General features: G+C 41.3%; 1 protein-coding gene across 1 annotated transcript; it reads right to left on the reverse strand.

Annotated features, from left to right (window-relative positions):
- Nucleotides 1-1058: 1058 nt before the first annotated feature.
- On the reverse strand, nucleotides 1059-13751 carry rrp12 (ribosomal RNA processing 12 homolog). The gene is made up of 34 exons (XM_059359991.1): nucleotides 13563-13751; nucleotides 12365-12588; nucleotides 12009-12092; nucleotides 11835-11911; nucleotides 11619-11724; nucleotides 11413-11529; nucleotides 11158-11296; nucleotides 10462-10589; nucleotides 10271-10369; nucleotides 10094-10185; nucleotides 9905-10016; nucleotides 8410-8510; nucleotides 8207-8321; nucleotides 7979-8121; nucleotides 7780-7901; nucleotides 7630-7694; nucleotides 7381-7543; nucleotides 7143-7297; nucleotides 6350-6417; nucleotides 6148-6241; nucleotides 5879-6037; nucleotides 5685-5765; nucleotides 5503-5608; nucleotides 5308-5415; nucleotides 5070-5227; nucleotides 4242-4333; nucleotides 3353-3508; nucleotides 3083-3255; nucleotides 2886-2996; nucleotides 2749-2795; nucleotides 2576-2654; nucleotides 1784-1851; nucleotides 1608-1690; nucleotides 1059-1510 (listed from the first exon to the last, which is right to left on the reverse strand). Exons 1-34 carry the CDS (start codon nucleotides 13699-13701, stop codon nucleotides 1408-1410), a joined length of 3867 nt encoding a protein of 1288 aa, XP_059215974.1. The 5' UTR covers nucleotides 13702-13751; the 3' UTR covers nucleotides 1059-1407.
- Between the last annotated feature and the right edge of the window lie 711 nt (nucleotides 13752-14462).

Here is a 14462-nt window from a genome sequence, read left to right on the forward strand (position 1 = left end):
ACTAATTACACTCGGGACACTTATAATCTATCCATGACATTTATATAGGTAGCCTGCTAAATTAATACTAGATTCTAAGATTATTAATTGCTGGAACGTGTTACTGCCCTAATATATCTTTTTGTCACAGTGCACTTACTTGCAAAGTATTCAAACCAAATTTCACATTTTCATCTTAAAATATAAAATCTGTAATACAAAGGGCATAAAAGCGGTCTGAATACTTTCTGCAGCCACTCAATATACATTTAACCGCAGTGCTGATGATGCCTGGTCTGAGAATTCACTGAATCAGTGGAAGACATCTGCTCCCCTACTCTGAAACACTGACTGACACACTGAGCTCAGTAACAAAAGAGTGCGATTAAGAGGTCAGTCTGACGCTACGTGACTCATTTTGCTGCAATCCATCGGGGAAATGAATCACACAAGACTAATGGTATGTTAACCCTGCACAACAACCTACAGCTTCTCTCTGTCTTTAAGGAGCTGCACTGAAGGCACTCACACTAACAGCAGGGTGGAGGTTACTACGGCTTTCTGATAAGGACAACGGTTACAGGAGAGGTGACATTCTCTCTTAGGGTCATATCTATAAAGCATTATACGCACATTCCTAAGACAAAATGCCAAACTTGTGAGTTATGCATCTAACATAACAGATGTGTATTTATTAGCTGGCTAAATTAATAGCACCTATATAGTGTTGCATTACCCAGGACTCTTCTTCCAACCACTGAGGTATTAAGCATTATGAATGCCGAACTTAAAATACATTACTTCCCATCACTTATAATCCTTCGAATTCCTTTTTTTAAGTCGTCATGCAGGATTATACACATTTAGTGTTTTATAATTCCCAATGTATTCTTCTGAATTTGCTTTTAATGTATTATAGAAATAACTTTCATAGGTGTTTCTTACTTACTACTGTTTTTATACTTTTCAGTACAAAAAACTGATTTAGGTTTGTATTTAAATCTTCTTAAATCTACTCATTAACAATCTTTTTCACTGTTACAGCACCCTCAAGTGGTTAAATAACACAACAACAAAGGTGGACGTCACTGTTCCCAAACCAGTCTTATTGTCTGCCTCAATATCTAGACAGTGTTTATACATACATACATTTATGTTTACCAAAGGGAGGATTTATGAGACGCATTTAACAGCTTACCGAGTGATTTTTGACAGCTGGAGGCTCTCAAAGCTGAATGAGTCAGAATTTTGAAAAGCGAAACAGTTTAAAAACAAACTGGTTTCACCTTTAACAACAATCCATCAGAAACACACACAGACATACACACGCATCCAAGGTGTATGTCTACATTTTAGTATGTTTATGAACACACCATCACACGCACACAACGTATTTAAAGTCCATTATGAGTAATTTCAGTTTGTTCTTCAGGCTTTCCTCTTCTTCCTCTGCATTTTCTTTCCAGACAGCGCCCCCTTCTGGGCTCCCCTCACCATGCCCTGGAACTGGCCCTGCAGTTTGGCACGCTTCCTGAGAATGCACAAAAAATAAAACATGTTTGCATCTGGTATTCTGATATAAATCTTTGTGAGAGAAGTTTAGGAGATTCTATAGCGACAAATGTTACCTGCGATTGAGCTGGGCCTTCTTCAGAGGGATGTAAGCGTAAGGATCGAGCTTTCCTTTTTTCTTCACGTCTCCTTTTCCTTTCTGAGAGATGTAGAATGAAATATGGACGCTCAGAATTAAAGTTTCTTGACAACAACTTCCACAGTGTGTGTTTCTGCCTGCTGTTGGACTCACCTTTGACTTGTAGTCTGCCCCCATGTCTTCTCTTCCTCCCAGGGGTCTGTGGATACCAGAGCCCCCAGCTGAGAAGAAAAAATGCGCCGATTAGTCTAAATCACAATATGTCATGGACAGAATATGTAGCAGCTCCAGAACTGGGGATGGGACTAATTAATAAAAAATCGATTAATGGTCGTTAAGGATTTGGTCGATCACATGGAATTTTTAATCAATCTGTGCATTTATTCCTTTTAATTTGATCTAAGACTGCCCATTAGTACTCACTGAACTGAAACACTGATAAGCGTTCAGTTTTGCCGCCGTACGTCAATAAACCAATGAGCTGAGAATTAAGTTGGATTAAAGCTACAGTTTGCAAACTGAAAGTTGCAATAACAATTATAAAACACAGAAATAGAAGAGTATTCATTTGAGCAAAACTAACTTACTGGATCAAACCTTGTATCAAAAAGCATGAATTAATAGAAACACACAACACACTTAAATATGCGAGATTACCATGAAAACTAACCTCATGCCTCTTCAGGTGCTAAAACATAAAACATTGAACTCCTTGACGTTATCTTTACAGTATAATCTCACTTAAGTCTCTTTTCGTCCTTTCAAAACAGGATTTTCCATAGTACTGTAAATATATAACTTTTATTTCGCCCATGTATGCATGTTTTTCTACATACTGAAGTATGTAGAGAAACATTAATCGATTAATCGTAAACGTTGGCAGGTTTCTTCCAAACGCCCACCCCTACCCAGAACCTGCTCAAATATTAACCTAAAAAGTCCTACCTTTGTATTTCAGTTGGGGTTCAATGTCCATGTCCTCATCGAAGTTGTCGTCTCGGAACTTCCTTTTCTGTGTCTTTTTCTGAAGGTGATTTAAAAAAAATGTAGATGAATGAAAAATGTCCATAAATATTTCTCCACGCTGCATAATTACTGTGTCACATCCAAGTACTCACACTCTTGACTCCAGCCTCCTCGAGAATATCTTTCATCTCTCCCTCATCTGTGGGAAATGTAATAGATTACTGCCACAGCCTGGTCAGACATAAAGAAATCTACAAGACAGCTGGATTACATGGAGGATTCTTCTTACCTTTGTCGTTTGCATCCTCCTCGTCATCCTCTCTGATGATCAGCCGCCCGTCTGAAGTCACCTTGAAGCCGTGCTCCACCTTGGCGCTCTTTTTCAGCGCTGGGTTTGTGGCTGAGAAACGACAAAAACGCATATTAATAACTGCTTGTGCAAGATACAGAAAGCTTTTTGTCACAGCAGCTATAAGAGTCTGTTACCTAGCACTCTCTGGGAAACTTTGGGGTCCAGGAAGTTAAGCGGCTCGTCTCCTTCTCCTTCTTTGAGCCAGGCCCGCGCTTTCTGCGGTTTGCCTGCTTTCTTCTGAGCATTACGGGCCTTTCCTTCATTATCTGACAAATCACTGTCCGACTCTGCAAGGATCTCCTCGATACTGGAGAGAACAGGGCAGAAGGTTTTATATATTTCCATAATAAAATGGTGAATGTATGAGTGGAGCCAGGGCTTTGTGTGGGGGAACAGTGTTCTACCTTTGGCTCTTTGCTTTAGGTTCCTCGTCTTCGCTCTCAGAGTCGTCGTGCTGCTCGGCGGCCTGTTTCTTCCTCTTGGTGCGAGCCTCGGCCTTGCGGATGTTTGCGATCACCTTGTGGTGTTCTGCAGGCAGCATGCTCTTCACCAGCTCAAAACTGGAAACACGGCAGTTAATTAAACACATGCACAACATTCTCTGTGACTCTGTTACATATAAAAGTGATGCGGCTGCGTTATACATTTCCCAGAGGAGACTTCTGATCAAGTCATCCAGTGCAGAATTGGCTGCGTGCTTTGTTTAATAGGAGTCATCTGTGCTAACAAACAGCTGGTGCCATTATTAAACAAAGCATCCCTTGTTAATGTTAACAAATAACAATGCTAATGTAATAATCATATGGTATCATTTTATAATTTCCCTGGATACTAATTACTTTAATCAGTCGTGCTTACCATAGGACTGTTTTTTTTTCATTGGTAGCAGACAAACTGAGGTTTTTAAAACAAACATGAATCAATCAGATGCTTCCCTGATGTTCAAATAACCAGTTCCAAATCAGAAACAGCACAGAAAGCAATAAACTCTGTTCACTTCTTAGAGTAAAGTGAACAATGTTTGTTATCCAGGATCCATTTAATATCCACATCCCAAGACACAAACATGACAAAATACAAACATCAGTTTGGCTTTTCTTTGTTGAATTAAAAGTGATTTCCTAATATTATTGTGGAAGTGCCAAAGAAACATCAGGAATTACCAAACCAGTCTGAAATAAATCTTACCTTATTTAACTGAATTATTACACCATTCAGCACCAGTAGTTAGCTGAATGGTGCCAAGCTGAAGCTTACCTAAAATAAAACCAAGAAAAGAAAAGCCGCACTTACCCAAACTTTCTAATGAACTTGGTGAAGATGTTCTTCAGTTTGGTTCTGAAGTGTCTCCTCACGTCATCTTTTATGTTTCCAACTCCCTCAATCTGAACACAAGACAGAGACACAGAGAGAGACATCTGTATGAAAGTCTCTGAAACCCGCAACCCACTGGTGGGTTTGGAAAGCATGTGTTCTTCATAAAAACTGCCAAAATTACACCATTTATCATGGCCAGAAAGTCTAAAAACAGAAATTGTCAGAATTCAATTTTCCAACAGTCCTTGAACAGATTATGTGTGATTAAAGTATTCATCAGGAAAAGTAGCCAAGGTAAAAATGGAGATATTTCATCCAAATCCCTTTATTCTAGTGTCTCATTTAATTTCACTTAATTTATTTTTTTTATTTTTTAAATTAAACAATTTACAGTAACCAAATTTATTTAAAAATCTGCATGATTGGGATGCAACAGTCAAGTGACAAAAATTAATTAAAACTCTGACTGAACTGCAGGCTGTTTAGAGCAAAGGAGAGGACAAGAGAGCTTGTTAGCAGAGCTTGTAGAAATGTAAATAGTTCAATACAAATACAATACAAATAGGGTGTGTTTTTCAATGATTTATGGCATTATAACTGTTCTGCAGGATGTTGTTTTAGCTCTTCCTGCTTCTAGCCATGATTGTGCTGTTCACATAGATGTGCAGAACTTCTATATTGCAGTGGAAACGAGACCACAGTGAGTAAAAAGTGACAGAAAAGGGCTTTGGGTTCATTTTTTGAGTTGCACATATTACACCATAGCATCTTACGGACCCAACTATCTATAATCTTAATGCCTACCATGACAGTGGCGTGTGATGCCAGTGTCTTAGGGTCCATGATGAAGAGGATGACCTTGATGAAGCCCAAGGCGGCTTTGACGATCTCTCTGGTACGAGACGACAGCAGCAGACAGATGTTGTGCAGCAGCTGCTCCCTGGTGGCCACATCGATAGCATCTGTGGGGGGGGAGAGACTGGAGTGATTCCAGGCCATGAATAGAAGCATTTAAAACATCAACATCAGGAACGAGGCCTACCTTTATACTCAAACACCAGCCGAGTTAGCGCGAGCACCGTACAGGTGATCATGGTGACGGAGCCTGTGAGTCCTGCGTACACCAACACCAAATACTGCTCCATGGCATCTGGATCACAGACAGATACTCAATTAGTATTTAAACTAAATCACCCAAATGCTTCAATCCACACATACACAACAAAAGGTGTGTTACCTTTTGTGTTTCCACAGAAGCGGACAAATGCGTTTCCTATTTCCACCAGCAGAGTGTAGGCATTCTTACGAGCGCCGACAGCCACCTCCTTGGTGCAAATGATCACCTGACAGAGAGAACAACCTCATGAGATGATGAATGTCAGTACTGTGTGTGCTTTATTTGCCTGGAAGTGTTTGTACCTCTGGCAGCAGTGCTGTGATGAAGTCTCTGTGCTCCTCATTGAGCCTCTTCACGATGTGGATCAGACACTTCAGTCTCGGCTGAGAAAAAGCAATAAAAACAGAAAGATATGATAAGACGGCAGCGTGAATGATACACAACTGGATTTAATGTCGGCTTTATTTCATTTTTTTAATCCACACGGCGGCCTCACCCTCTTCGCTGGGGAGGAAGCTGCTTTCAGGGTGTCGAGCAGGACGGCTTTGAGAGTTTCCAGATTGGCCACGACAAACGATTTGCACGCGTCGCTCTCGCCACCGCACATCTCCTCCAGCACGCGGTACGCCTTCTTCTGCATGCCTGGCTCTTTGGTCTGGAAGCAAATGCGCCAACAGACACAAAGTTCACAAGAAATATATTCAAGTTGAAAAGCTTTTAATTAAAAACTACACAATCTGCTCAACATACTGTGAATACCCTTACCTCCAAATATGGCCGAATCAGCTCAAAGGTTTTAGTCATGGTGACCTCATCGACAGAGGGAGCCATGGCGACTACAAGGTCCATCATTGACAGCCTGACACGTGAAGACAGAAGAGTAAGTGTACGGACATTTACCCCATTGTGAAATGCATAATGAATTCATGAAGGCAGACATAATTCTGTAGCAATATTCACATCCTACCGTGTGAACTCAGTGGTGTCGCTGCCGCTCAGTCTCTCTGTGGCTTTTTGCAGGAACGTGCAGACCATCTGAGGAGGATTGTTTTGATTAGAGACATGCTAGAACAAGAAATATGGCATGGACAGGACAAAAGCCAATCTTTCAGGACCTTTTCAAGACTTTTGGGGATACAGTATCAACTGACACTGATCACAGGTCTGTTAAAGCCTTCTATTTATTGAGTAGCATTATTTAATTATTGTCAAAATTACTGGCCAAGTGAAAATCTACCTGTGTCCTCTCTTATCCAATAATATTTATAACATTTATTTACAATTAATTTAAATGTAAAAGAAAACTATGGAAATAACCTAAACAAATACAAAGACATCAATCACTTTGTCCTCACATCTATTATGTCTAACACGTCATCAAATAGTGTTTAACATAATTTAGAAAAACATTCCTAATAATAACTATAACAAAATCATCTTTCCATTGTTCAGACTGAATCTCCCATTGTTCCTCAAACAAACAGAGCAACATGACTCAGCATTATGCAGGATGACATCATTGGACAGGACATATTTGATACTTCCTTTGGGAAACATCTTGGAAGCTGCAGAGTAGAAGCTGCATTGTCTTTTGTTGATGATCAGTTCTTTACACAAGACTAGACCTGTTTTTTCTGATGCATATCCAACCCTCCACCTCTGGCTGGCACACTTCAAAGTGCTCATTCAGATCAGTAATGGCTTGAAAAAAGTCAAATTACGTAAACAAACATGAAGTGCCTCGTCACTGCACCACTGACCTCAGGTTCGGTGACGGTTAAGTAGACCTTGATGGTGTCTAGTACGGCCATCCTGTAGGTGGCGGACTCTCCCGCTGCGGGCTGCTGGCCATACACGTTGAACAGGATGGGCAAGAAGTTCTTGGAAAAGCGGCCCACTTCAGCTTTTTCCTCCTCTGCAGACATAAGACTTTGATAAAGTAGCTGCAGTAGTTTTTATGTTTTTTTTTGGTCTATCTGTATTAATGTGTCTTCCTACCTGTGGAGCAGCTCTTGTTGACAACAGTGCGTAGCGCCTGGCACACTATGAGCCTCAGGTCCGGCCGCTCGTTAATAGCCATACCGAGTGTGCGTGCAATGCCTTTGAAGGAGGCCATCAGGTCCACAGGACATGTACAGAAACCAGGGAGCATGGTCCAAATCTGAAGAAAAAAATACAGGCAAAAACTTCAACAACTCATTCACTGAAACTCTTAATGCATTAAAAGTCATGTCCGTGTAGAGCTACCTGGATCTGTAATGTCTGGTAGACTCTGGCCTCAAGTTTCTGCCCTGCTTGCTCTAATTCTTCAGCTGCAACAAAAACAGAGTCGTCAGTAAATGCATGTTAAAAGTAAATGCAGCATCACTGCCAACTGACCCAGCATCACATGTTTACCTCTCTGCTTGAGTGTAGAAGCCAGAGGGAGGAAATAAGAATTGAAGAAACCGAGGTGAGTGTTCTTCACATGATCCCGTATGACCGGGACCAGCCAGCTGCGTGGGAACTCCAAGTCATCCCTGGTGGGGGGGGAAAAAACAGTTAAACCTCTATAATGACAACAAACAGCATATTTGCTGATGTTATTTGCTCTTACTCATAGCCGGTGATGTTGAGAGGCACAGCGCCCAGCACGACTTCAGGGCCCATGCTCTCTACAGCTCCTCCTACAGCCAGGTCCAACTCACCGCTGAAGGGGAAGTGAGGAGTGGAACGCAGGTCTGCCAGAGACTGCAGTGACTGTCGGGGATAAAAACACAAATACTCAGGCAAACTTTTATCTTTCCCTTCTCACATAGTGATAGAGAAACTCTCGTGGATATACCTTGGTCATGATGGGGTGAGCGTGTTTCCCTGCAGCTCGATAGAAGCAGCCGAGGATCTGCAGCACAAACGGCCAGGAGGCATGGAAGCGATAGGACAATCCTTCTTCTATGATGCTGAAACACACAAACAGCCACAATTGTCCTAATGTACATCTTGTCTCTGTGTAGAAAAGACTGATTAGCTAACAGTAAGCAAGCTTACCGAAACATTTTGCAGATATAGGAGGGGTTCCCTGCAGAGGCTGAGGCAGTGATCATGCCCATTTCGTCCATGTGAGGGGCAACACATTCAGTCAACAAAGTCTGAAACATAAACACAAATATATGATCAAATTGGGTAGAAAAAGAAAACCACCAACTGACTTTTTTTGGTTAAGGATTCTACAAAAAATGTGTTTTTTCATGAACTTCTCAATTTTGAGAAGGCCATTTTGCCTTCATAACATGTCTTCTTTCAGACTGGTGGAAATAAATAATAAAGAAATACACATTTGTGTATATTTTAAATACTTTTTTTCTATTTGTGTCTGTACATTTCTCCTTAAAGGAACACTCCACCGTTTTTTCATATTAAAACATGTTATTCGGTCAAGTAAGACGAGTTGATACAGACCTCTTGCGTCTCAATGGGTGCACTCAATCGCCCTGGCGCGCGGCGCCACTTGGCTAGCACTTAGCTTAGCCCAGTTCATTCATTAGGATCCAAACAGATGGACAGTTAGAAGCGACCAAACTCCTCCACGTTTTCCCTATTTAAATACAGCTACACGAGTAGTTTATCATCACTCCTGAAAAATCTTCTCCCCTCAGGAGTGATGATATTACTGCGCCGAGTCGAAGTGCTATTCCGCCATACATTATAGTTATCCTTTTTATCCGCTTAGAAAAGCGCCACGTTTTATTTTGTGTCGCCATACTTGGTCGTTTAACTACTCGTGTAGCTGTATTTAAATAGGGAAACGTGGAGGAGTTTGGTCGCTTCCAACTGTCCATCTGTTTGGATCCTAATGAATGAACTGGGCTAAGCTAAGTGCTAGCCAAGTGGCGCCGCGCGCCAGGGCGATTGAGTGCACGCATTGAGACGCAAGAGGTCTGTATCAACTCATCTTACTTGACCGAATAACATGTTTTAATATGAAAAAACGGTGGAGTGTTCCTTTAATTCACCAAAGTTACCATTAGATAATGCTTTATTTGTATTTTTAAACAGAACCTTTCAAATAATACACACTTTATTTAAACTCTTAAGGCACTGCAAAATCCCTCATTTACAGTGATGACGAGTACATTTACAAACAGTACAGAATTACAAATTCAATACAGACAACAGAACAGAAAAATGAAAAGTAAAAATGCTATTTAAAATGATGACTGAAAGCTAAAAACAGTTGCAGACAGTTGAGGGAAAGTGCAATCAGGCTACAAAATTTAAAAAAACGTATTAACCCTCAGTGTAAGTTGAAGATCATTCCAGGTCGTGGAGGCATTAAAACAAAAGGCTGCTAATTATTAATTAATAATTAAAATACTTGTCTTGTGTAAGTTATGCAAATAATGAACTGGGAGTTTTCATAGTGATATTTATTTTTCCCCCTATTCAGCTGTATTGTGTCCCTTTAAATTTAAGAAGGGAAGTCAGCAAAATCATTAAATCCTTCTATCTAAGGTTACTCGACGCGGATGGATAATGCCTTTACCTTCAGTGTGTTGGTGGCTGCAGAGACCACTTGTGTGTGAGGCGACAGCAGGCAGGACATGGCAGCAGAGAAAAGGCGAGGGAGGTGACCCAAACTCAGAGAACTCTGCAGACTACAAAGGTATACAATCAGACTAAAGAACAGGTAATAACATGATTACAAGAAAGAATTTGTGATGCCGTTTGTTACCTCGCCAGGTGAACGTGAGCTTTCTCCATGACAGCGAGCCAAGCCAGCAGAGGCTGCAGGTCATTCTCACTGGGCAGGTAGTCGTACAGAGCCTGGGGAGAGACAATGCCATATTAGCTTTCACCTCACATTTTCTGTTGTGACTTTGCCCTGTTTGTTTTGTCTCTATTCTCTCACCGTGATGATCTGTGCGTTGAGTTCTGCCGAGAGCGTTGAAGCGTTTGGCTTCCCGCTGAAGAGACGATGAAAAGCCTGCATGGCACTCGCCGTCACCAGCTGCAACCGGGAACACAGCAGCCGTGTTAAAAAAAATACATGGATGTAAAAAGGGTGTCTGGCTGCATCGTTGAATGTTTCTGTGCTCTCACCACATGGCTGAGTGTCATCACTCGCAGCAGAGTCTCACAACAGGACTTGACGGCTCCCAGAGGAAACGTCCCCATCAGCTCCTTCAGAAGGCCCAGCACATGAAGCGTGGTGGTGTCCTCTTTGCTGCCTGAGGGGGAAAGAAAAGAATGTTAACTTGAACCTGCTGGACAACCATAAAATCATATAAACAATTTACTTTCCCACAGTTTTGAATGGAACCAACTGTTTGCACAAAGTTTTATTTTAACTGCATCAGTGAGAAAGAAAACAAGCTGCATGGTACAGCTGGACTCAATTTGCTCTTTTTTGGTTTTCCATTAGCAATGATTGCAGCTCGTGCTTGGTACTTTTTAAGATATCATCATGTAGGTCGAGGTTCCAAGTGAGCAGAGCAGATACTACAGGGTGGAGTTACTGCATCAACCCTTGATTTTTAAGAAGCTGAGATACCGACCATCAATAAAGACCGATTTATTTTTATTTACTCAACCCTGACAGCTGATGAAATGCAGACATTTCTCTTTTTTGGTTGCCAACTGTCTCATTAAAGTCAATATGAAGACATTTCCATGTACTGGCACTATGGCCAACAACTGAGAATGCTGCGGGTATGAAATACCTGGTACCAATAGCGAGTCAAGTAGATTTGAGGAGAGCTGCACTATGCAGTGAAAACATGGCTATAGTTGTCTCACCTCCTGCCTGTTCCATTTCTTTCATGCAGAACTTGGCTGTGGTCGCCGCAGCAGGGTGATGGCTCGGGGAATTATCTGTAAACAGGAAGTCGCTGCCTCTGAGAATGGCGCAAACGCCTTGCTGAGCTGCTTTACGGACCTGAGAGGGAAAAGTGGACATGATTCTTTAATTAAATGGTAGAATATTGTACAATTTTAACATCTCATTCCACTGCAATACTTCTGATGCCATTACTAGCAGGCTGTGAGACAGACCTTAGGCTTGCTGTGCACTGTGAAGCTGAGAAGGCCGTGGTAAGCCTGAAGAGTAGAGGGGTAGGTCCACACAGATACATCCTGCTTCCTCAACAAGGTGGCAAGGCATGACAGGACCTATAAACGAAAAAATTACAAACTTAATGTACACTGCAGTTTAACAGTGAACAACAAAAAGACAAACAGACAGAAACAAATCTACTCACCCATCTAAGAGCAGAGGCAATGTCAGACGTGGCCTCTTTAGACATGACGTCCATCAGAGCCTTGGTGGTGTCTGAGAACTTGGACATGAGGACTGGAGCAGGAACCCTGGAGGAACACAGTACACCGATCAGATGAAAAACATCTCAAGACATATCTAATTAGCCCTGACATGAATGAGAGTTTTGTTGTGGTGAGAAGAGATGTTTAAGTCCAACCGTTTCATGACGAGGTTGAGGAGGTACGCCACTGCAGCCTGAGACTCTGCTGTATCCACAACCTCCAGGGTGGTCATCTACAAAAAGCACGAGACAAGGTTCACTTTCTCCTTTTAACATACCACAAATTGTCTTGTAATGTCTTGATAATCATGTTTTAAATGCGGCACTCACCAAAGCAGCAAAGTACTCTGTTTCAGTCTCCTTCCCTCCTTGACTACGGATCACCTCAGTAACAGCTGCCAACACTGCACAGATCTGTGAGCCACACCAGCAGACAACGTTACAGCTAAGGAAAGACTGAGCATCTTTGCTCAGTCTTTGAAAAGTTGAAAAGTCAACTTGACTTTTCAAGTATGTACATACACACACACACATATATATATATATATATATATATATATATATATATATCTCAAAGCTGCCCTCAGTTTTTAAGCTTTTGCTCCAAGTGCACAAAAGACAATTTGACTAGAAAGCAGTTTTTAAGAATTACAAGTCAGCTAGGGGGTTGTGAATAAATGACCTACCTCTTTGTGAGCAGCTGAATTGGACTCCCAGTAGCGCTGCACCTTTCTGAAGGTCAGGTTGGAGCAGTCCGACAGGCCGCTGAGGAAGGTACCAGAGGTTCTATCTGAAAACGCCTCATCTGCCTCCTCTTCCATGCAGTCATCTTTGCGGCTGCTGAGCTCCAGCGGACCTGACTGCAGGTCATTGTGAAGCTTAAGAGCATCAACTGTTAGATCACTCTTTCCTGAAAGGAGAAAAAAAGATTCATGAGAGGCAGATCATTAAATAAAGCTAACCTCCATGTAATGCAAGTGGAAGCCATTTTAGGGTAAATACTGAATCCCAACCTTCAAAGGCAACCTGAGAAGTTGTTAGAGTTAAGGTAAGAATATGAGAAGCAGAATAGGTGCAGGGTATGGTGGGTGTGCATGGATTTGGTGGTTGGGATCTAGCATCTACTTCATCCTTGGGCATGACAGAGTTTCAACCAAGTTTCAACATGCAATAATGCAAAGATCATAAACATACAGCCAAAGTAATCAAGACAATTTCAGGTCTGCACATGGGCTTGATCCAACTAATCATGCATTGATTTAGCTGAGGATCAGATTAAAGGTAATGGCCCCCTGTCAAAAGGATGAATTGAAGCTTGGTGCAGTACAGGCCAGGGAGGGTACCAAAATCTGTTTATGTTTAAACTGATTATGTGTAAGGATTATTTACTTCACAATGTATTCGAATTATATTTTATGAAACACTGAAATTTGGGGGTCGTGCATAAAATGAGTAATAACTTTCTCATTGGTCACCTAATGTTTGGATGTAAACACACCCTCCAATTACAGCTGAAAATCCACATTTTAAGAGCAATCCTTCAGTCAAATTCAGGGTCTTGCTTATATGGATCAGGAACAGTTATCTTCATATATTGACACAGTTTAAGACAGTCTCTTGCAGCCACAAATATACAGTTAGTAAGTTAGTTTTCAAGTAAACTCGAGGCTAAACTAACTGAAATGTTATTGCAACTGCCCAAAGTGAAAAAACAGAATGATAGGGGGTTAGTTTTTCCGCTGACAGCTTTATTAGGAGTGTTAATGAACATTTAATGGCGCAGTGTATGTAAATATAACTCTGACTGTAGCAGGTTAAATGGCTGACGCTAGCTCATGTTAGCACTAGCCACAGACCCACGTGTAACGTTAACGGGAGGCTTACCGGAGGGTCGGCTGAAGAAGCGGCTTTTAGCAGCCTGTCGGAAACGACTCGACTGCGGGTTTGAGTCGCTGCTGTGTCCTTTCTTCCATCGTTTTAGTTTCGACCCTGTCCCGGACCGAAGTTTCCCCGATTTGACCATTTTCGGGGTAGAAAATAATCACGTTACCCCGACTGTCTGTGTAGCTGCAGATGACGCTGTCGCTCAGCAAATGACGTCACGGGTGTACTCACGTGTCTGAGCTGGCCATGTTGTTATTTTGTCGGTAGATGGCGCTGTTCAGCACGAAACGCCGCACAGAGCGTAAAAACACCAAGAAATATGTAAAATTGAAATAGCATCTCTTTGTTTCACGCCCTCAAACACAGCTGTTCTGGAAACAATGAATTTAATAGTTAAGCAGCAAAACCCCATAATTGTCAACAATTGATAATGAAAGTATTGTTTTTGGTGTCTTATAATATAAAGACAAAAAATGGACCTAATGGTAAATGGTAAAAAACACAAAAACTATATTAAGAAATTAATAAAAATCCAAATATGCTGAAGATCTCTATATTAATGGAAAATGATCTGGCCAGTAACATGTTTTTATTATCTTGTTTGGCATGTTTATTCTACCTAAAAAAAATTCTCATGTAGTATGTCTTTAGTCTGGAGAATGAAAATGGTATATTTGTAATGCTTGCCATATTGTTTGTAAAGTCATCTTGTTACTAATAATTTTAAAAATCTACACTTATTTGTGTCAACATTATTCCTGTTTATTTACCAGAATTTGTATTCTCACTGCAGACCTTAAATACAGTGGTTCCCAACATATTGTGGACATGACCCCGGAAAATGTCTTCAGGGCCTTATTATGATCATGATCTGTGAGCAGGTTGACCACATTTCTCCTT

This window comes from Centropristis striata, chromosome 20 (genome assembly GCF_030273125.1).
Source record: "Centropristis striata isolate RG_2023a ecotype Rhode Island chromosome 20, C.striata_1.0, whole genome shotgun sequence".
Classification (NCBI taxonomy): Eukaryota; Metazoa; Chordata; class Actinopteri; order Perciformes; family Serranidae; genus Centropristis; species Centropristis striata.